The sequence below is a fragment of the Lontra canadensis genome, unplaced genomic scaffold (genome assembly GCF_010015895.1).
Source record: "Lontra canadensis isolate GAN:19392208 unplaced genomic scaffold, GSC_riverotter_1.0 scaffold88, whole genome shotgun sequence".
Classification (NCBI taxonomy): Eukaryota; Metazoa; Chordata; class Mammalia; order Carnivora; family Mustelidae; genus Lontra; species Lontra canadensis.
Genome location: NW_022631082.1, coordinates 4054613 through 4076624, shown reverse-complemented (window position 1 = coordinate 4076624; position 22012 = coordinate 4054613). Strand labels below are relative to the sequence as shown.

At 50.7% G+C, this 22012-nt stretch overlaps 1 protein-coding gene across 4 annotated transcripts in view; it reads right to left on the bottom strand.

The window, feature by feature from the left end:
- The window catches only part of INSR (insulin receptor), a 125477-nt gene that overhangs the window by 8210 nt on the left and 95255 nt on the right, over positions 1-22012 (bottom strand). Inside the window, exons 10-17 of one of the 4 annotated variants that reach the window (XM_032883877.1) lie at positions 21705-21906; positions 20154-20189; positions 14661-14932; positions 14082-14221; positions 8805-8964; positions 4838-4940; positions 3260-3327; positions 414-658 (exon numbers count right to left, since the gene is read on the bottom strand). In XM_032883877.1, the coding sequence (XP_032739768.1) occupies positions 414-658; positions 3260-3327; positions 4838-4940; positions 8805-8964; positions 14082-14221; positions 14661-14932; positions 20154-20189; positions 21705-21906 (1226 nt within the window). The remainder of the gene's footprint in view (positions 1-413; positions 659-3259; positions 3328-4837; positions 4941-8804; positions 8965-14081; positions 14222-14660; positions 14933-20153; positions 20190-21704; positions 21907-22012) is intronic. The other 3 variants (XM_032883878.1, XM_032883880.1, XM_032883881.1) reach the window with 3 other exon arrangements.

Here is a 22012-nt window from a genome sequence, read left to right as displayed (position 1 = left end):
TGCATGGCAAGGAAGAAAGGTCACAAGGCTCAACGAGAAGCTGTGGGGCCACGTAGGAACAGCAGAGCAGGGAGAGTCTGTGCTGACTCGAGTCGGGGCAGGGATGGGGTGAACCATCTATCGTGTTTCAGAGTCACAAAGGCACCAGGAAGAGGGAAGAGACAGAAGTTTCTGGAAAGCAAGGGAATGAGTCCAGCTCCATGCAAGGTGGGAGAAGATGGGATTTGAGAAGGGAGGAGGGAGGGAGCCTCCTCCACACCTTTACGGTGCTTAGCGGAGCGGTGTCAGGCAGGGGTCCATACCCAGAGTCCTTCTGCTCTGGGCAGGAGGAGGAGGAAGGACAGAGGAAAGGGAACAGGGGAGCAGGCGCGAAAGGACGTCTCTGACTGCTTCTGGGCAAATGTGAGACTCACCACGTGATGACAGGTGAAGCCCTTCATGACTGAGGCCTCGTTGAGAAACTCGATCCTCTCCCGCAGACTGGCCGACTCGTTGACCGTCTTCACCGCCACGCGGGTCTCCGCCTCTCCCTTGACGATGTCCCTGGCGTTGCCCTCGTACACCATGCCAAAGGAGCCCTGCCCCAGCTCCCGCAGGAGAGTGATCTTCTCCCGAGGCACCTCCCACTCGTCCGGCACATACACAGAACATGGAAACACTACTCCTCATTGATCTACACAGTGTCCTCAGCGGACCCCTGGGGAGCCCCCAGCCGCCTCCCACTGGAACTGCCTCCCACCCTGCCAGGGGAATGTTCACTAAGGGACTTCTGTGGTCTAGGCCTTGTACCAGGCACTGGGCGCAGAGTCAAGAACAGGACAGGCGTGGGTCCCTGCCCTTCCTGGAGGGGACAGCAGAGGCTTGGGATGGAGCCACCATTGGTCCAGGCTCCCCGCCAGTAAGACCTGAGCTGGGCCGAGCTGGGCCGAGCTGGGCTGAGCTGGGCTGAGCTGGGCCTACCTCCTCATCCTTTCTGTTTGATCTAAGAGCCCTGCCACCCCACAACTCTACTTCCCATCTGAGGCTGTTTTTTCTGCCAAGTGCCAAGGGGATGGGAGACCACCCAGCCTGCTAACCGCTGGCAATACCAGTGAGCCATCCAGGGCCAGCAGATCAGCAGGCAGGCTGCAGTCGTGCAAAGGAGCCCCAGTGAGATCAAAAGATCTGGCCAGTCTAGCAGATCCCAGCTGGCGGACCCACCAAACTGCGAACGCTGTTTCAAGCCACTAACTCTGGGGTGGTTTGTTATGCAGCAAATGATTTGCAGACAAATGCACAAAGGCCTCATAAGAAAAGCCAGAAAGGCTCTAGCCTTCCTCCAAAGGGGGGGGGATAAATTGTGTCCCTCCCCAGAATTTATGTTGACGTCCTAGCCCTGGTACCTCAGAATGTAACTGTATCTAAAGACAGGGCCATTCCAGAGGCAATTCAAGTTCAAATGAAGTCAGTGGGGAGGCTCTAACCCCATGTGGCTGGTGTCCTCGGAAGAAGAGGACATTCGGACACAGAGATGCACACAGGGCTGACCATGTGAGGACCCGGGAGAAGACAGTCACCCACAACCCAAGGAAGGAGGCTTCAGCAGAAACCAACCCTGCTGACACCTTGATCTCAGACTCCCAGCTTCCAAAAACGCAAGGAACTAAAATTCTGTTTCTGAAGCCATCCATCCAGTCCCTGGTGTTTGTTCCGGGAGCCCCAGCAATCGATACGGTCACCAGGGCCCCAGGCAAGGACACTGGAGGAGATGAGCACGCGCGCGCCCGCACACACACACACACACACACACACACACGCTCCATGGGGGTACTCTGCCCCCAGGGCTCTGAGCCTGGGTCTTTCCCTGGGCGTTCCCCTTGGCCCAGGCCTTCCCAGCCTTAGAGACCCTTGAGTTCCAGTTTCCAGCTTTCACGGGACACCCTTGTGGCCTCGGTCATGGCTGCATTCCCTGAAGGAAGCGGGGCAGTAGGGTGGAGAGGCAGCCCTGTGCAGCCTTCCCAGCCTCACCCCTCCCGTGGGGTCCGATGGCAGCCCTGAGGCTGAGCTTTCCCACCTCCAACGTGCAGTAACAACGCCATCCCCAAGCCGGGAGAGGGAGCTCCTCCATCCGCGGTCCCCCCCCCCCCCCCGCCCCCCCGCTCCTGGCCCCTGCACATGTTCCCACCCAGCACGACCCCCTCTTCCAGTTTCCCTACTCTGACGTTTTAGCATCTGGGGCCTCGATGACCCTGGAGGGACTGCCCCTCCCAAGGGCGTCCAACCCCTACAGACCCTAAATGACTGGCCTGTGACAGTACCCTCTGCCTGCAAAACCACCATCCAGAGGCCAAAGCCTCACCCTTTTCTCTAGACGGTCCGATCACCCCAGGGACAGCCCCCACACCCCAGAACCCACTCAAATCATTCAAAATAGCAAGTCCTTGGTCTTACCCTGCCCTGCCTTGCCTTGCACACCACAATAAACGTTCTTGTCTTCCTTCTCCCACACTCCCTCAGCAGACCTGATGAGAACACATCCTGGGCGTCCTTACAAACATCCCCCCCAGGATCCCCCGGCCACAGCGTTCATGCCTCCAAAGTCACTTTCTGATTCCTGCTGCATGAAGTCCTTTAGAAACTCGCAATGTGGCAGACGCTTTCTCCTCGGAAGGAGAGCGTCATCTGCAGGAGCCGCCCAGCACGCTTCAGTACGATCCAGGGAAATCCAGGAGTCAGTCCAACGCTCCCGCCGCCGCTGACATCAGCGTCCCACCCGCCTTCAGCCCCCGCCAGCAGCAGATGCGTCCCCCGTGCCCACGCAACCGCCTGTGGACCCCATTTCACCCTTCGTTCTTGTCTTCCCTGCTCTTACCCCGTGTCGCATTTTGGCTCCTGACCCCCACCTGCCAACCTGGATAGCAAGTCCATGCGTGCACAGCCCTCTGGCTCTGACCCTCCGCGCAGTCTCTGGCGCAGGTCCCAGGTTCCACTCCCCACTCCCCCAACAGCTGGGACGTCTGACTCTCTGTCAGCCTCCCAGCCGAGCCCCTGGGGTGAGCCCAGCTAGATCAGCCTAGCCAAACAGGTGCCAGATAGTGGGTGCCTGGCTGCTCCCGGTAATAGGGTCTCGCAGCAAGGGGCAGGTCTACGAGCTCACGTGAAAGAGAGGTCTCAGCTCAGCCTCCCTGGGTGCCGACCCCTGACTTGCACTTGACACTGATGGCCAGGGACCCCAAAAGGCAGGATTCTGGCCACCCAGGGGTATGGGGATGGTACTCACCATCACTGGCACTGAGGTACTCAGGGTTTGAAGACGCATACAGCGGTCCCAGCGGCCCATCTGGCTGCCTGGAAGAGAAGAAGGAAAACATTCCAGCTTGATATCCTCAAGGGGCTCTGGGTCACTCGAAGGGGGGTTTATAAGTTCCCCAATGCCAATGACGGCCCTTAGCAACAGCATCCCTGTGACCCTGGATATGGTCTGGGGTGTCGTACAAGCCCATCAGATGGCTACTTAAATATGCATCAACATGGGACCATGAACTGTAATTTACAGTTGTCCTTACTAACACCTGAAAGACACTCGCCCTTTGCTGTTCTCACCCCAGCTCACCAGAAACAATGGCTAAGTTTTCGGGAAACTGGAGAGCAGGCTGTTAATATAATCATCCTCCAAAATTAAATGATACAAGCTGACGATTACATAAAACGATACTAAAAGTTGGGGGCGCCTGGGTGGCTCAGTGGGTTAAGCCTCTGCCTTTGGCTCAGGTCATGATCTCAGGGTCCTGGGATCGAGCCCCACATCGGGCTCTGCTCAGTAGGGAGCCTGCTTCCCCCTCTCTCTCTGCCTGCTGCTCTGCCTACTTGTGATCTCTCTCTTTCTCTCTCTCTGTCAAATAAATAAATAAAATCTTTAAAAAAAAAGATACTAAAAGCAAAACTCACCACTTCCTAATTATTATACTGCTTCTTACTATCATCTGTGGTAGGTCTGTAGCTTGAAATTGGCCACAGTAGGAATATTTACACCACAGAAAGAAACAGAAGCACTACAAACCAAGACCAGATCTACTGTTCTGTTGTCTGTCCAGGCTTGAGAAAGGGATGGCAAAAAATGTTAACAATGCAGAATAAGCTTCAAAGTGTGTCATCTGGGGGCACCTGGGGGCACTCAGTCCATGAAGCAGATGACCCTTGATTTCGGCTCAGGTCATGATCTCAGGGTCATGGGATCGAGCCCTGCATTGGGCTCCACACTCAGTAGGAAGTCTGCTTGAGATTCTCTGTCTCCCCTGACCCTCCCCCTGCTCTTTCTCCCTCTCTCTCTTGCTCATGCTCTCTAAAATAAGTAAATCTTAAAAAAAAAAAAAAAAAAAAGATGTCATCTCTGTGGCCACGATTTGCAAATGGCAGAAAAAAAAATTTGAGAAAATGTTCCTTCGGTATCTAAAAGTCACTACCTGACCAAGCAAAGTCACTTCTTTGATGATGAACCTCCACATCTTAGTTCATTTTTACCTTCCTCTTTAATGAAAACAAAGTATCAGTCAACAGGCTGGAGCCATGTTCCTGCGTCACTCGCAACCACAGGCTGGCTACAGAGACAAAGTTTCAGGGGCGGGGGGAATCAACCAAAGCATTTGGTGACAATCAACCAGCAGGAGGGCATTTATGGTCATTTATGATCGGGTGTTACGAATTGTATTACGATCATTAGCTGTAAGTTGCAGGCCACGCCCATCCCTTACATCAGTCAAACTGACCATAAACTGAGCTAGCGCGCGCTCTGTATCTAGGCACGCTTGCTTTCCCGGAGAGCCCGTCTAACCATTTACCCGCACACGGCCGTACCCACCTCTTCCGCAGGAACAGGTAAATACTTCCAATCACAACACTGAAGAGAAAGACAAAGATCAGGGGGCCGATGATGATTTTTGCAATATTCGATGGGACATCTACTGAAATAGAGTAAGAAGACAAATGGTTCACATCAAAATGTGTTCCTATCACAAATCACACCTACGCCTGTGACGGCAAGCCACACGCTCCTGCCCCTTCCCTTGTTCCGAGCCTCTCCGCTGGTCACCTGAGCCCTTCTTTTCCAGCAGTCCCGAAACACTTTTGATTCCATGGGGCGGGAAGGCAGGCTCACCCCCAGGTCGCACCACCCACGGCCAGCCTTCTCCCTCCGCCATGCAGGGCCAGCTTCTCAGGCACGCAACCCAGGCCATGGTCCAAGTCCTCACACTTGAAAGGCCCTGCTCCTTAATGCCCCACTGCCACCGTCTTGAAAGTCTTAATAATTTTTAGGGGCGCCTGGGTAGCTCAGTCATTTAAGCAACTGCCTTCAGTTCAAGTCATGATCCCAGGGTCCTGGGATCAAGCCCCGTATGTGGGAAGCCTACTTCTCCCTCTCCCTTTGTCCTTCTCCCAACTCATGCTTGTGCTCTATTTCTCTTTCTAAAATAAATAAAATCTAAAAAAAAATTTTTTTTTCTTAATAATTTTTAAACAAGGGGCCCTGCATTTTCATTCTGCAGTGGGCTCCGCAAATTAGCCAATTTTCATCCAAACAACACCTCTCACAGACGAAAAATTCACCAGGAAGGGCCCTGTATGCTAAGAGGTCCTCCCCTCAAAAAAATCCTCTTAAATTTAGGGAAGAAATGCTATGGAGCCTTTTTTTTTTTTTTTCCTTTTTAAAAAAATTTGCATGTAAAGCCGAGTTGTCTGCATTTATAAACACACCCCCGTATTCAGACTCTCCAGGGCCATAGAGGAAAATGCATTCTAAGGAATCACGGAGGGACCCTGGTCCCTGGTCCCTAAGGTCTTTCCTGTCAACAGAGGTTTACCGAACACTTAGGAAAACACCAGGCGCTAAGTGAAGTGCTCTGTGCTGGTTGATTTTATTTAATCATCACACAAGCCCCAGTGGGAGGGGCTGTGACTAAGACCAATCACCAGACTGGGAAAAGAGACTCAGAGACTGGAGGAGTCTTGCCCCAAACCCCAGAGCGGACCCACGGTGGAGCAGGGATTTCAAGCCAGGCCATCTGCGGACGTGCTTAGCCACAGCCCCACGCTGCCTTTAGTGGCCAGCTATACCCTGAGACCTCCTGTCCCTCCCTGAAGTCCCAGCAAACTGCCTCCTCCCCTCTCCGGCAGCTCCTGGCCACAGAAAGTCTCCGTCAAAATTTGGTGGTTGAATGAGACACGAGAAAAGGAAACCTACTGGCCACACGTGGTTGTCTGCATGTCCCTTCCTCCCTATTCCTTCTTCCTTAGGAGCAGGGAAACTGAGGCCACCAAGTAGCCAGGACTTAGCAGGTCTGGAGACACAATCTGAGAGTCAGGCTGCACCCCCGTCTCGGCTTCCCAGACCTCACAGTCCTGCTCATGCCTCCGATTCCCATGGCCACGGGAACCAGGGTGGAGAAAGGGAAGCACCCAGTGTGCAAAATTTGAGAGCTCTTGCTCTGGGTCACGGAGACGCAGGGTCAGCCCCTGGGGGTAAGCACCTCCTTAAAATGTGCACCCCCGGTTCCTTGCTTGCCTCCCTGTTAGAAAATAAAGAACTGTAATTTTCCAGACTTTTTGGCATCTTTAGTAATGCTGCATTGCATTTCCTCAAACACGTATCTTTTCTGGACATCTCTGTTCATTTCCTCAGGATAAATTTTTAGAACCAGAATTGTGGGTTCACACAGTAAGAGCCTTTATAAGATGTTTGATACATATTTTTCAAGTAGTATGCTTTAGGGGAGGTGGTTCAGTCAGGAAAGTGTCTGCCTTCAGCTCAGGTCAGGATCTCAGGGTCCTGGGATCGAGCCCGCATCAGGCTCCCTGCTCAGAGGGGAGTCTGCTTCTCCCTGTCCCTCTGTCCCTCCCCTCAAGCTCATGCTTTCTCTCTTGCTTGGTGTCTCAAAAAAATCAATAAAAGTCTTTAAAATAAAGTGCTATATTGTAGCATTCACCAACCACAAAAAGAATGTCCATGGGTCTATACTCTTGGACAGCACTGAGTACTATAATTGAACAGAAACAAATGCTTTGCCAATTCGATAAGTTAAAAATTACCTCTTGTTTTAATTTCCTTCCTTTTTTGGTGTGGTTTTGAGGTTGGACTTTTTTTTATGCTTTCTATCTTTTATATTTCTTTTTAAACTGGCTATTTACATTGTCTATGCTTATGTTAGGACTTATTTATATTTCCTACTCATGTACTACATATATATATATATTCATTTTATAACAAAGATATCAACCCGTTGTCAATGATGTTACAAACTTTTTTTTCGCACTTTGTTATTTTCCTTGGAATTTTGTTCATGGCAGCCCGGGTTCTTGAGAGACTCCAAATCCTTGAAATATCCTGGGTAATAAGAGTGTCTTTATTATTGACGAGCCCCTTGGAACAGACCTGAGCTTATGCTAAGAGATGAGATGACCCAGGATGCGGGCTAGTCACTGGCAGACCAAGCACGTGATTGGAAGGCTGGACCAGAGGGGCTGCTCCAGGGAGCAGAGGGGCCGGAGATGGAGTTCCATCCCATAGCCAGCGATGTGTTCAGCAGTGCCTAGTGAGGGACACCCTCCACACCAAAGCCCAGAGGAGCTTCCGGCTGGTGAACACACGGTATGCCAGGAGGATGACGCCACATGTCCTGATTCCACTGGGAGAACACACAGGAACTCAGCATCCTGGACCCTCCTGACCCTCCCTTGTATGTCTCCTCATTTGGGTGGCCCCGACTGACAGCCTTTATAATAACATCATCCTTGTAATCTAGCACTTTCCTGAACTCCATGAGCTGATCGAACAAATGACTGAATCTGGGGAGGGGGAGGTCACAGGAACCCCTGAGTTTGTTGCCAACTGGGGGTGCCAGCTGGGGGGTACCAGCTGGAAGTGCAGGGGGCTTAAAGAACCCCCAACTTATAGCCAGCATCTGAAATAAGGCCTGTCTGGCTGGGAACTGTGCTCCTAACCTGGCAGGGTCTGTGTTCACCCCATTAGGCAGCATCAGAATGGTGGTGCTGCACGCCCAGCTGGTGTTGGGACGCTCATCCCAGCCCTGACCCTGGCTGGAGCCTTCCCAGCAGGAATCACTTCCCACTTTCCGAAGTCCCACCAGGCCTGGTACGTGAAAATCCAGCCGGGCAAGCAGGAGCCTTGTCACCCCAGTCCCTCGCAAGCTCCCACTCCTCCTCGTCTAAAATCTCCCCTCCTTCCAAGTCATCTGTTCACTCATTCAAGTGTCTAGGCTCCAACCACATTCCAGGATGATTGCCTTCTTTTGTCCCCACTTGTACATTCTTCCTGGTCTCAGTCAAGATGTCACCTCCTCCAGGAAGCAGTCCCTGACCAGTTCAGCTTCCCCAGCCTCCCACTCTACTGTCCACAGTGTGCTCTATGCACACGATGGCAGCACTCACTCCCTGCGTATCAAGAGCACATCTGACACTCCACAGGCAAAGCTCCCATGTCCTCCCTTGGAGGGCACGGCCCATCAAAAATCAAGTTTAGGACACTAGTAACAAGAGCTAATGTGCTCATCTAACATACCCTGGGCTAACCACTTGACCTGCATGTCACAGAAAACTCCTTTCACCCCCAAGGCAGTTGGGGGGGTCCTTACTCTCCCCATGGTCAGATAAGAACACACAGGCTCAGAGAGGACAAGCACATTGCTCAGGTCACACAGCAGCACCAGCAGCCCGGGACCTGGTCAAGTCCGGGGCCAGCGGGCATAGCCTCCGAGATTCCCTGGCCACCCTCTGAACTGCCCTGCCACGCCCAGCCCCAAGCCCAGACTTACAATAGTCTGTCACGTAGAAATAAGTGGCTTCTGTCCAGGAGCCATTGCCTGCCAGGGAGGTGGCCCGGACTCGCACGCTGTAATTCCCCGGCGGTAGCCCACGCAGCCTGCAGCCCCGCTCCAGGGCGAAGTGTCTGCGGGACACACAGAGGTGCAGCTCCTGGAAGACAGGGGGAGGAGTGGGGATTGTTCTCGGCCATTCGGGAGCATCCATCCCTGGCAGGACCACAGAGGGAAGAAGGTGCCATCAGAACACCGAGCGCCCGGGCCGCATCAGGACCGTCACAATTTCCACACGCTCGCTCTCCGGGGAAGGAGGCAGCTGCGGAGGCTGTCATCGTGGGTAAAATCTGACCCTTCCTAAACCACAAGCCATGCGTCTGACCTGGACCGGGTCATTTCCTTCTTGTAACAACCCCACTGGGGCTCAGCCTCATGCTAGAAATGAGGACATTTTGTGGTCCCTGGGCTAGGGGGCCACAAACTTTTTCTGTCAAAGGGGCCAGATGGTCACCCACTCACCCACATGAATGACCCACTCAGCCCTGCTGTCACAGTGCGAAAGCACCCAGAGACCCACCCCAAACCCATAACATCCGTCCACAAGCAGACGTGGTTGTGTGCCCACGGAACACTGTAGACGCCCAACGCTGAGCTTCACGTTAAGTGGGTACGTGACGTCACACCATCCTTCTCTCGATGCTTGGCATTTTTCCAGCCACTTTAAGACAGGAAAGCGATTCTTAGCTCTGAAGCTGTACGAACACTGGCGTACAAAAATAGTCCACGGACCGCTGCTTGAGAGACGGAATGGTTGGTGGGAGCTCTCCTAGCAGGTAAGTGGCTGGGCCAACCACCCTTGTTGAATCCAGAACCACGTGGCTCCTACCCTTTTTGGAACCACTGTGAGGCACTGTCACCAGGCCTCTAGAAAGTCCCAGAAAGCCAGGAAAGAAGAGACCCACAGCACCTAAATCAAATTTCAGGCTTTGCCCCCACATCTCCTGGCCTCAGAACCAAAGGCATGCATGGGCTTAATGTCTTAGGGACACATGGTAAATCTTCCTTCCTCTGGTGCAGCCTTTTGCTTTGCTTTGCTTTATGTGACCATTCTGAAAACAAGCAGGGCCCTACCTCAATCTCTGAAAACAGAGGGGACAGAAGAAAAGGATACACGCCCCAGTGATAAGGGTGCAAACAGAGATCAATCCAGAGCTTAGTAGAAGAGGCAAGAGGCTCACTGGGAAATGAGACCGTGAACCCTGCCCGCGTCCGGCCAATTTTTAAAAACTCCAAAACAGCTCCAAGTTAATAGTGCATGCAGAGAGCTGGACTGGAAAATTTCAGTGGGCAGAGAAAGAAACGTAAAAAACTCCCGTGCTCGTCATGTGACAAGAACAGCAAGAAAACAGATCGGGCTGATTGGGCTGACGGCAGGGGTGGGGACACCGGTCCAAAGGTCCGTCCAAGTCCGATGAGTCACCAAGTAGAAATGGGCAAATACGCAAATACAGAAACCAAAGGTAGCTGCTATCGGGGGAGAGAGGGGAAGGGCACCCTCCTAGGCTGGCCAGGGACCCCACACACCTTGAGGGGAGAGGGGACTGGGAGGGAGCATGAATGGAAGGAACTAGACAATGAGGCAGCTGTCTCCACAGACACCGAGAAACAAAAACGAAAAGGGAAACGAGAAGCAAAACCTGACAAAGAGTAAAGAAGCCAATTCCATGAAAGTCTGTGCCAATGAGACAGAAGCCCGAAACCACGGCAGACACTGAAGCGAAGGAGACGGGAACACCAACAGTGAGAAGCAATACTCCTCCCCGGGCAGGGGGGGGGGTCCCCGGGGCCAGGGCCTCCTGAGCAGAGAGGGGACGAGGTAAGACGGCAAATGACTTGAATGTGAGGTTCAAGGAGAAAGAGCCGCCAAAGTGAGGCAGCTAGACGGGATTTTGGCGATGAACCCAGCAAATACCAGAAAAACAACAACAAAAAAAACCCAAAAAACCAAAAACCAAACAAACAAAAAAACCTCCCACCAAACGCTGGAGAGAATTTTTGTAGAACTGGCAAAATCATACCCCAACAGTATTATTAATGGGGTGTAATAAATTTTTTTGCATTATTTTCTTACTTTATCAAAGCAATGCTAGGCAATAAGGGAAAATGTGGGAGATGATCCGCCATCTTGTCCATGAAAAGGTTTTTTTTTTTTAAGTTACTATAATCTCTCTCTCTCTCCTATTTGCCCCCTACCCACCCAAATCTCTGTTCCCCTAAAGGGCAAATAGGGCCAGTCTGTGTGGGATTGGTGCTGCACGTGGGGCTGAGGATCTAGTAGGGATTTGTACCCGTGACCCTTGGACTCTAGGAAGAGGGGGAGGCAGACGCGCAGAAGGCAGCTGGAGAACTTATGCCAACAGGGTAACCAACCCTCCCAGTTCACCCAGGACCAAGGGGTTCCTAGGATGGAGGACTTCAGTGCTCGACACTGGCAAACTCCAGGGAAAGAGCCGGTCACAGCAGCAGGAAGAAACCACGGAGGGTCTGCAGTGGAAACGTGTTGCCACGGCCCAGAATCCATATTCCCTTCCCTGCTAACCACAACATCCTGAAGGTTCCCCTGGAACTTCCTTTGGAAGCTGCCCCTCCCCCCTGAGGGCCTCCGGCCTCCCATCCTTAACCCCACACGGGCTCCAGGGCCGACCCTCACTGCCCAAAGCTGCCCGAAAGCTGACGAGTCCCATGGGTTCACGGAAAGGCCCAAAACTCGGCCCAAATGAGCCATCCGGGAAATGCACATCAAGACCACAGTGAGATGCCACTCACAGCCACCAGCATGGCCCTGCCCCAAAACATGGCCCAGAACACGGACTGGAGACCACAGGGGGAAGCTGGACCTTCAGACCCTACCGCTGGGGATCTAAAATGGTGCAGCAACTTGGGGAAAGAGCTGGCCTGGGACCCCAGAGTTCCATCCCTTGGTACGCACCCAGGAGACCGGAAGCCACGTGTCCACACAAACACTTGCACGAGGACACCCTGAGTGACTTTATTCACAACGGCCAGACGGTGAAAACGACCCGAATGCCTGTCTACGGGTGACGGGTAACAAAATGTGGTCCATCCATGTGATGGAGTATTTCTCAGTCAGGAAAAGGAAGCCACCAGGGGATGGACCTCGGAGACATTATGATAATGACAGAAGCCGGCAACAGAGGGCCGTGTGTTGTACAATTTGGTGCCGAGAACAGGCATATCCAGAGACAGAAAATAGGTTAGCAGCTGACAGAGACTGGTGGGACACGAGGAAGGGGAGATCGGGGCTGGGCTGGGGGGACTTTTTAGGAAAATACTCTGAAATTGATGTGATGATTGGCTCAGTCAGTGGAGTTTAAGATCCTGGTCTTGGGGGCTTGTGAGTTCAAGCCCCACGATGGGTGTAGCGATGACTTAAAAATTGTAAAAATCTTAAAAAAAAAAAAAAAAAACCAACACCATTATATTGAATATTTTATTGTATTGTAAAGATTTTATTTTTAAGTCATCGCTACACACAACGTGGGGCTTGAATTCACAACCCCGAGACCAAGAGTCACGCGCTCCTCCGACCAAGCCAGCCAGTCGCCCCGAACTGTGTATTTTAAATGGGCGTATTTTATGGTATGTGAATGTGTCACAGTAAAACTATTATAAAACAAACAAACAGACAAACAAACAAAAACACTCATGCCCAAGCGTGACCTTATGGCTCCCAAAACTAAAAACTTAAACTCTCTGGCCATTTATAGAAAATGACCTCTGACCTAAGTGACCGGCCTCAACCGCAGATGGCAGGTTCCGGAGCCCAACAGTCTGGATTTAAGATGCTGGGCGTGTGACCCTGAGCAAGGGCACTCAGCTCCTCCAGTGTCCACACTCCTGGCCAAAATAAGGAGACACTAACAGATGCCACCTGGTCGGGTCACCTCGAGGTTCCAACAGATGCTTGCAAAGGACTGGGTGCTGTGTCTGGGACGGGGGAAGGGCTCAGACCAACCCAAGGAGGTGATGAGGCTCATCTGCTTGAAGTCACACGGTCCAGGGGAGAATCGTCCGCAGGGGGATTCAAGCCCTAGCCTGCACCTCCTCTGGCAGGTGCAGACCCCCGCCCTTCTGCGGATGGTGATCCACCCACAGTAGTTACGGGCGCCGCTTGGAGCCCACGCCCGCCTACTGCCTGCTTTTGCAATAAAACATTTCACCAGCACACAACCAACCCCATGAGCGTCCATCTCCTCTATCGGGCGGCTTTCGAGCTCCAACAGCAGAGCTAAGTATTTGCAACAGAGGCCGTTTAGCCGTGAAGCCAAACATGGTCCGTATCTGGCTCTCGACAGGAAAAAAGCTGCCACCCCTTGGATGAGAACATCAGTCTTGGGTTTGAGTCCTAACTTTATTCTTCTGGACCCTGGACAAAAAAATCCTGGCTGCCTTCGGACCAAGTTCGCTGGGTTATTCTGCAGATTTATTGCATTTTATCGGTCCTGAGAGGCGTATTATTTTCACATTTTGGCATTTCTGAAATTGCAAGGCAGCTTTAGAAGCAACACCAACTTACAATTAGAACTGGCAGTTTTTGTTTTTGTTTTTTGTTTTTTAGCAGTGGCCGCTTATCATGCCTTAGACGTGATAAAAAATGATAAAGGACATAAAACCGCATGTACACGGCTTCATACGTGCGAGACACACAGTGACCCCTCAGGACAGCGTGGCTCCTTTTTTGTCATTCTTAGATGCCATTATCTCGGGCATCTCTGCGTTCACCCACCACCCCGCACAGCGTCTGCCAGGAAATGGAAAGTTCCTTATTAAGAACCTGGGTGGCTCAGTCGGTTAAGTGTGTCTGCCTTCAGCTCTGGTCATGATGCAGGGTCCTGGGATCGAGCTCTGCATTGGGCTCCCTGCTCAGCGGGAAGTTTGCTTCTCCCTCTCCCTCTGCCCCCAGAGAACTCTGACTGAAGTGAAATGGGTCTCCTGTGATGTCAGGAGGAACACAAATGCAGACAGCCATCGTTCATCCTGTAGGACAGAGCTGAAATGTGAGAAACTGAGGAAATAAGTCTGGAGATCGGCATTTCTCACCCACCTCCCTGGAAAGTTCTAAATCAAGGCATGGAGTCCCAATGACAATGCATTCGACAGGAGAAGTGTTTGGGCCGGAATTTAAGAAGAGAAAGGGGGCGTAGGTACCAGCAACAGCTCTGAGGGACGTGCCCAAGCATCCGGAGGTCTTACCTCATCACCATAGCGTCGGTAACTCACTTCATACAGCACAATCAGACCGTTGGGTTCCTTCGGCTCCTGCCACATCAAGTGAACGACATTGTTCTCGAAGATTTCATGGGTCACAGGGCCAACGATGTCATCTGCCTTGGCTGTAAGGACAGTGCTTAGAGGCAGGCTCCTGACCCCCGGATCAAATCCCACCTCCAGCTGAGCAACCCACCTCCAGGCGCTTGCGAAACTTTCCCCATGAGGGAAGTAGACACGTAAAACTCAACATCTTCACGGGACTGTCTGCATACCTACCTATCCGTCTGTCCATCTCGCTCATATCCCACTGGTTCTGTTTCTCTGCAGAACCCTGATTAATACCATGCATAATACGTATTTCTTAATTTGACTTTATATTTCGTATATGTCTATCTGTGTGTGTGTATCTGCTGAAGTTGTATATTGGCTAGGGGAAGCCGGGCTCCCATAAGAATAAGAAACGATAAAGGCAGATTAGATACCCATCTACACTGCCTACCAGGAGGAGGGCTGCCCCTTGGCGAGCCCAAGTCTCCTGGCGCTGGCGATGAGCCCACCCACCTTCAGGCATGGTCCTGGCGCTGACGTAGGCCGCCACACTGCACCTCTCCTCAGGGGCGTCCTGGTTGCAAGCCTGCAGCTCGATACGGTAGCCGGTGAAATGACGCAGCCCAGAGATGACCAGGGACTCCTTGTTCACCACTTTCTCAAAAGGCTTGTGCTCCTCCGGGCTTGTGGGCGTGCTAGTCGAGGTGTTGGGGAAACCTGGAGCTGTGGGCACAGCCACTGTCACGTTGCCAACGTCCCTGAGGGCCCTGCGTTTCCGCGATGGCCTGTCATGACAGCAGGACACACACATATACACACAGTCATGCGATCGCTGTCTTGAAGATAAAAAAATGACGCTGGGGGATAAAAGTCTCAAAACCAAGGACAGGTGGGTGGCAATGCAATGAAATGCAGGTTGCCCAGAATTACAACCCAGAGCAGCTTTCCAGGACACCTGCAAGGGGAGGGGGCTCCAGGACCATCAGTGGGGGATACACACCGATATTCCCCTCAACATGCTTGATTTTAGGTTGTCACGTTGCAGATTAACTGGCCACCCCGAGTCAGTGTTAAAGACCAGATTCCCAGAGCATGTCAGAGTCTAACTTTTCAGGAACCTTTTCAAACGGCATGAGCCCAGCAGCCCAAACTACTGGCCAGCATCACCTATCTAAACAGGAAAGACCAACTTCTAATTCTTATGACCCTAGAGGGCATCTACATCATAGAAGGGACTACATTTCAATTCTTAGGTTTTAAAAAAAAAAAAAAAAGTCTTACCACTCAGGTTGGTAAGGGTACTCAAAAAAAAAAAAAAAGAAAGAGAAAGAAAGAAAGGTAAAACCATGCAGTCAATACACATTCCCCCCCAATTAAGAAATTAAGACATGAATGCAAAACCCTCAAAATTTGTAAACACACATACACAAAAAGCACAGAGAAATTTAAGTGACTCATCGTTCCGCTGCCCTCTGTTTCCTGGGGGCAATTTTTTCCCTAGAAATGTTATGTGTAGGTATAATGAGGACCAAGCGAGTCTTGCACACCTTTGTTCGCTTGTTCTGATGGAAACATGCATCAGAGACCTTCCTTAAAACGTAACGCCTTAAGTACTTAGCACAGAATTTACGTTTTGTCTTTTTCAGTGGGAAGGTTTTCCCTCCCCGCTAGGAAAGGAGCACATGCTCAATGCAGAAAATTGGAAAATGCTCAATTGAATGCACGAGCCATAAATTACTAACCATCCTCCTATTTTATTTAATACAGATGTGCCCCCATTTTATGGCCCTTGGCACTGCGGTGCTTTGCAAATCCTGCATTTTTACAAACTGAAGGTGTGTGGCACACTGCATGGGCCAAGTCTACCAGCACCATTCTCCAGCAACATTTCCTGTGTGTCTCCGGGTCACCTTTTGGGGACTCTCACACTGTTTTGCACTTTCTCATTATCATCGTATTTGTCACGGTGATCTGTGATCAGTGAGTACAACTCACTGAAAGCCCCAAGGATTCTGCATTTTGTAGCAATATTTTTATTTTTTTAATTTTTTTTTAAAGATTTTATTTATTTATTTGACAGAGATCACAAGTAGGCAGAGAAGCAGGCAGAGAGAGAGAAGGAGGAAGCAGGCTCCCTGCTAAGCAGAGAGCCCGATGCGGGGCTCGATCCCAGGACACTGGGATCATGACCCGAGCCGAAGGAAGAGGCTTTAACCCACTGAGCCACCCAGGCACCCCGTAGCAATATTTTTAAATTAAGGTGTGTGTACTGTTTTGTTAGATGTGATGTTAAGGCACTCCTAACAGACTACAGTCTGGTATCAACAGAACACTTACACGCACTGGGGAAACCAAAAAATTCAGGAGACCTGCTTTACTGTGATACCCATCTTAATGACGGTGGGTCTGGAACCGAGCCCACAGGACCTCAGAGGATGTCTGTATTAGGAGGATCCCAGGGTTTTCTGCTCTTATAAACACCACTTTGGTCACTGTCAGACTGTCTTATCAGATCCTAAAACTAGACTCTTAGAAGGGAAATAGCTAGGCTGTGTCTAGCTAGAGCAGCGAAACTGCTCTCCCAGACATTTCAACTGATCGGGGGTCTCCCCAGCAGCCCCTCAAATGCACCTCGGGATAGCCTCATCAGTACTCAGGGTTAAAGGGTTCTTTGGGTTTTGTCTGTTTGTTGGTTTGCAGATTTTCAACCCAAGAGACTGAAAAGGCCCTTTTGCTTTGTTTGTTAACTCCTAATACCACTCCACGTGAACCTGTCTTTCCTTCCTCGGTCTTTTGTGTTTCTCTAAGGAACTCGTCCATCTTCTTCTTTCTATGACGTTCTAGCACTTTCCTCACTGTTCCTACTGTTACCCTGTTTATTCACTAAGGATATTAACACAGCTGGTGAGATTTCTGTAAATGATTCAAAACAGTCTTTCATGCATATCCAGAAAATCTGAGAGCTCCACAGACGTTTACCTTTTTTCCTGTCCAGTTAATTCTCCGTGGGGTTACCAAAGTGGTATGGCAATTATGAAAGAGATCAAGGGATTGTCTCCTCTGTTTACTATTCTATTGCTAGTGTATCACCAGGCTTTTTAATTTACGTTGTACCTTCTTTCCCAAACTCTCCTCCAAGATTTTCATAGTTGCTATCCTTGGGTTTCCAAGGAGCACACTAGAAAAAGTTGGCACACTTTTCCTGTCGATGGTAGGAAGTAAAGATTTTGGATTTTGCAGGACCTGTGTCCCCAAGTACTTTTTGTCTCTACGCAACTTTCAACGGCTTTCCAGCTATTATAGCTTGAAAGTGGGAGTACACAAAGTATAAACAAATGGGTGTGGCTGCTTTCCGATGAAACTTCAATGACAAAAAGACGGGCAGCCAGTCTGTGACACCACAGTGAGTCTATCCTTGTACTGGATTGTTAATATAATGATGTTACTTCCCACAATCCACTCTTTGCTATTCTTGTCTTATTGCACTGGCTGGCTACCCAGGAAGACGTTAATTAGTAATGACGACACTGGGCTTCCTCCTAAATGGAACAAGGACAGTTTAAGTACAATGCTAGCTTGGCTGTTGGTTTCATCTAGGTAATATTTATTTACCTTGTAGCAGAAGTATTCTACTCCCACTTTTCACTCATTTCCCTAAACTAGGAGTTTTTAATGAATGCTGTCTCATGAGATTATCTCATGATTTGCCTTTACTGGGTCCCTTGATGAATTATCCTCTCTGCTGATCGTAAACCATCCTTGTACTTCTGAGTGAAACGATATTGTCAGCACGCTGTTTCATTTAGGACGTATGGATCTAAAGTGTCACATTGGCTAGTCCTGGGGTTGCTGCCAACATCACAGCTACATCAGGTTCAGCTAAAGGGACATTAGGTTGGTTTCATAAAATGACCTGGAAAGCCTTCCATCGATCTCTATGCTCAGAAAAAGTTTCTGTATCACAGAGTTTCAAATAACTCACCTGTAAAATTCTCTGGGCCCAGGGCCTTTCTGAGACACAATTTTTACGCATTTACCAAAGTTAGTGGACTATTTCATTTTTTCTGCTTCATCCTGAATCAGATCAAATTAAAACTTCCCTCTTCACCAAAAGCTTCAACTTGAATAACACAAGACTGTCCAGAGAATTCAATATTAAAATCTTCCTTTGTCCCTAGTTTCAGATCACCTGTTTTATTTCTAGTTACTTGTGGTTCCCATTCTTATATTTGCAAGTTGAGCCATCTGGATTCCCCTCCCTCACAATACATTTCTATTTTTTTACCTTTTAGTTTTTTTTTCTTAACTTACAAGATCATTTAAGGCGACTAACTCGCATCAAAGCCCAAGCTTTGGTGATATTCTACAAATTTAAGATATGTGATATTCGCATTCCCATTATTTTCCAAATGGACTTTAATGAAGGTCTCTAAGGTCTGCTTCTTCCAAAAGGTATTGAAGTGCTCGACTTTACATCACCAGGGAGGACTTTTCTGCTCAAATGTTTGAAGCCAAGTTTTAGTTTCTACTGCACTGTAGTCAGAAGAAAAACCCTTTTGCACTAAGATTTTTTGTGTGGTCTCTTCATATGCAAAGACCAGTGACATTCTTGGATGGAAACCAAAGATACACCCATGTTAGTAAGATTCAGAACATTTCCATCCAGGCACAAGTGGGCCTTTTCCCAAATGACCACGATACTGGTGCCTCAGGAAAAACTACTGGGAAATGGGTGTCCGCACAACTGGAAGCATGAAAAGGTCTCATCAAACAAGCCGGATGTATATGCAATCATCCCCCCACTGCCCCGCCGCTATCTGTGGTTCGGGGTTCTCAAAGTCCCCGTGACCTTCACACCCCACAGTCTCCTAGCAAACCAGTGGCCCTCAACCAGGGGTGAGTCTTCCCCTCACCCCGCCACACAGGAACATTTGCCATGTCTGTCTGGGGACATCTTTGGTTGTCACTACTTGGGGGACACGTGAGCTACTAGCATTTTGAGTCCAGAGACCTGGGATGCCCCAACATCCTACCACACGCAGGGTGGGCCCCACAAAAGAAAATGATCTGACCCTAAAGGTCAGTACGCGTCAGATTTGAGAAACGCCCGATGCAGACCCCAAGCCTCAAAAGTCCAGGCTTTTCTTTTCTGCAGGTTATATTCCAAATGGCCACTAGAGGTCAGATCAGAGCCACACAAATAAGCCTGAAAAAATACAGCAGAGAGAGTAACATCCCTCCACAGGACCCTGACTTGCCTTTCCAGTCTCCCCCCGCCCCACCTCCCCACCGCTGGCAACTTCCAGGGGCCCGTGATTCATCCCAAGGCCTTCCTTTCCGCAGCTTCTCTGCCTGTCCTCTCTTCCAGGGCAACCCCTCCCTGGTGCTTCAAGACGCCAATCGCAGGGAAGCCGTCCCGTCCACAGGGGAGTTCACTGACACGGCACGCCTGCAGCCCTGCACTTGTCACCCCGAATAAAAACATTCTCCCCCCCCCCCCCCCCGCACTACTTGCTGCACGTGGCAGAAACTCTGCGTTCCAGGCACAGACCAGCCCACACCGTCGGTGCTGGTAAGTAAGTGTTTAGCGAGTGACTGCACAGAGGGCAACGTGTGGCATCTACAAGGTGCCCAGAAAGTACACCACCCCCCCAGTCTATCTCTATTTTTTTTTTAAGTAAACTCTGCCCCCAACGTGGGGCTTGAACTCATGACCCAGAGATCAAGAGTCACCTGCTCCACAGACTGAGCCAATCAGGCGCCCCTTGAGTCTACGTTTTAGTTAAGGGTGTGTTAGTGCAGACTCATTCCCGGCATTTGTGCCCAGACCCCATCTGAGGGTGAAGGCAGTTCCCGTGTGAATTCACGAAGCCTCCCAGATTGACACGGCAGCCCATCACATGCATTAAAGCCACGGAAGCCTCTGGAGTCTCAAAGGCACACGGCATGCTTCCTGCCCTGCCTGGCCCCCAGCGGCCACGCCGACCTCCTGCAGGGGAGTTGTACCTAGTGTCCTCAGCACCAGGGCTTGACGAGGATTTTCTGTGAAAACAAAACCAACCACTTTGAGGACAGACAAAACTCGTTCAGGCAGACCTCTGGCTTCTGACCTCTGGCTTCTGCCACGTTCCCTCTGAGCAGCCTGAGGGTGCCCTGCCCTTGACTGTGGACCACGTCTCCTACCTCCCAAATCACAGTGTCTCCCCATCAGATGCACAGAACACAGCAGGAGGGGGAGGGAAGAATCAGAGAAAATACCCGACCCGGCCCCAAGACCTGGCCAGCTGGAGTCCCCCTTCACATGACAAACTTGACCACATTTAAACATCACAACTGACTCAGCCATTTCCTTAAGTCCAGTAGCGTTTTGTTTTTAACGGGTAAGACGGTAACTGCCCCCCATGTCTGGGCTGTGACATTTAGTGCTCTTCAGACTCAGGGTCATGGAGGGGAAAAAAAAAAAAAAAAAAAAACAAGAAAGAAATTTTTTTTTTAAATGTCACACAACAGTGGTTCTGGGAAAACATCTATTCATGTGAGAAGCGATGGCAGGCATTCAAATGGACCCATTTTAGAATCTTATTTAATCCCAATGTCACCCTTTTGGGGTTTCGATCCACCTCTGGAAACAGCCCGTTGCCTCAAGACATTGCCAGGGACCCCGTTCACTGAGTGAAGTGAGGGAAGCAGGACAGGGGGCGGCTCACAGCCTACCCCCCTCACAATTGCCAGAACCAGGTCGGGTCCCTCACCAGCTCAGAAACACTGGCTCTGGACCCATGGAAGGGAGGTAACAGCTGCATCAGTGCGTTACCCTAAAGACTCAGAAACTAAACGGGTGCACGCAGCTGCTGACATCGGGCAGGTCCCCCAGCAGAGGCTCAGCTGGCTCCAAACGTCCCCAGGGTCAAGGCTGTGAAGCCTGGGGGACTCATGCATTCCCATGGTCCTAAGAAGTAAGAGCTACTACTATCAGCCCATGGCAGATAAGTAAACTGAGGCAGAGAGAGACACGAGCCATTTACCTAAGCATCTCTGCCTCTGGGAAAGTCAAGGACAGGGATGAGTAGCCTGGGGTCGTCGTCACTGCCAACCCTCTCCCCACCAACAGACATCGGCAGAGCCTTTCACTCGCTAAAGGAAACTCGACAGGCTTAACTAGGAGAAGCCTCCGGGTTTTGAAGGTGCCACAGAAATTTCCAGAAGGACCAGAAGGGTGGAGAGATGAACAAAGAAAATGCTCTGAGCTTGAGACTTCGAGATAATTCAAGCACGGGGCCACGGGAGCATTCCTTCTGCCACAAAATCTAATGGAACTCATTTAAGAACGCAGATGGAGGCCCGAGGCTGGGCTAGGGTTTGGGCCACATGGGGAAGCAAATGTTGAGGGTTTTTCGGGTTTTTGTTATTTTTTTTTAACTTTCCCCCGTCTGGAGTGCTTACTTGCTCTATTTCTTACTGAATCTCTTCCTTTACCCGCCCCGCCCTGGGTCTCCCCTTCACCTTGTTCCGCAGGTCATGACCGCCCCCCACATGGAGCCAAAGAAGAGTCCTGACCTGGGAACGAACACCACATTGTGCAGATAATCCTCAAAGGTCTTCCTAAAAGAGGACTCCTCCAGCTCCTTGAGGATCTGGGAGTCTGTCTTGGGGCAGGAGCAGCACTCGCCGGCGGACTCCTCGTGTTCACTCTGGTTCTGCTTCGGGGAGCCCTCAGCCTCGAACGGCGGAGACCAGGTCCGGGATGGCAGCTTCAACCCTAGAGACAGGCAGAGCAGGTGGCCTGGGATCCTTCTCCTCACCCCGCAACACACACGCCCCCAATGGGGTCCTTCTCAGAGGGGCTGGGCGCACAGGACATCTGT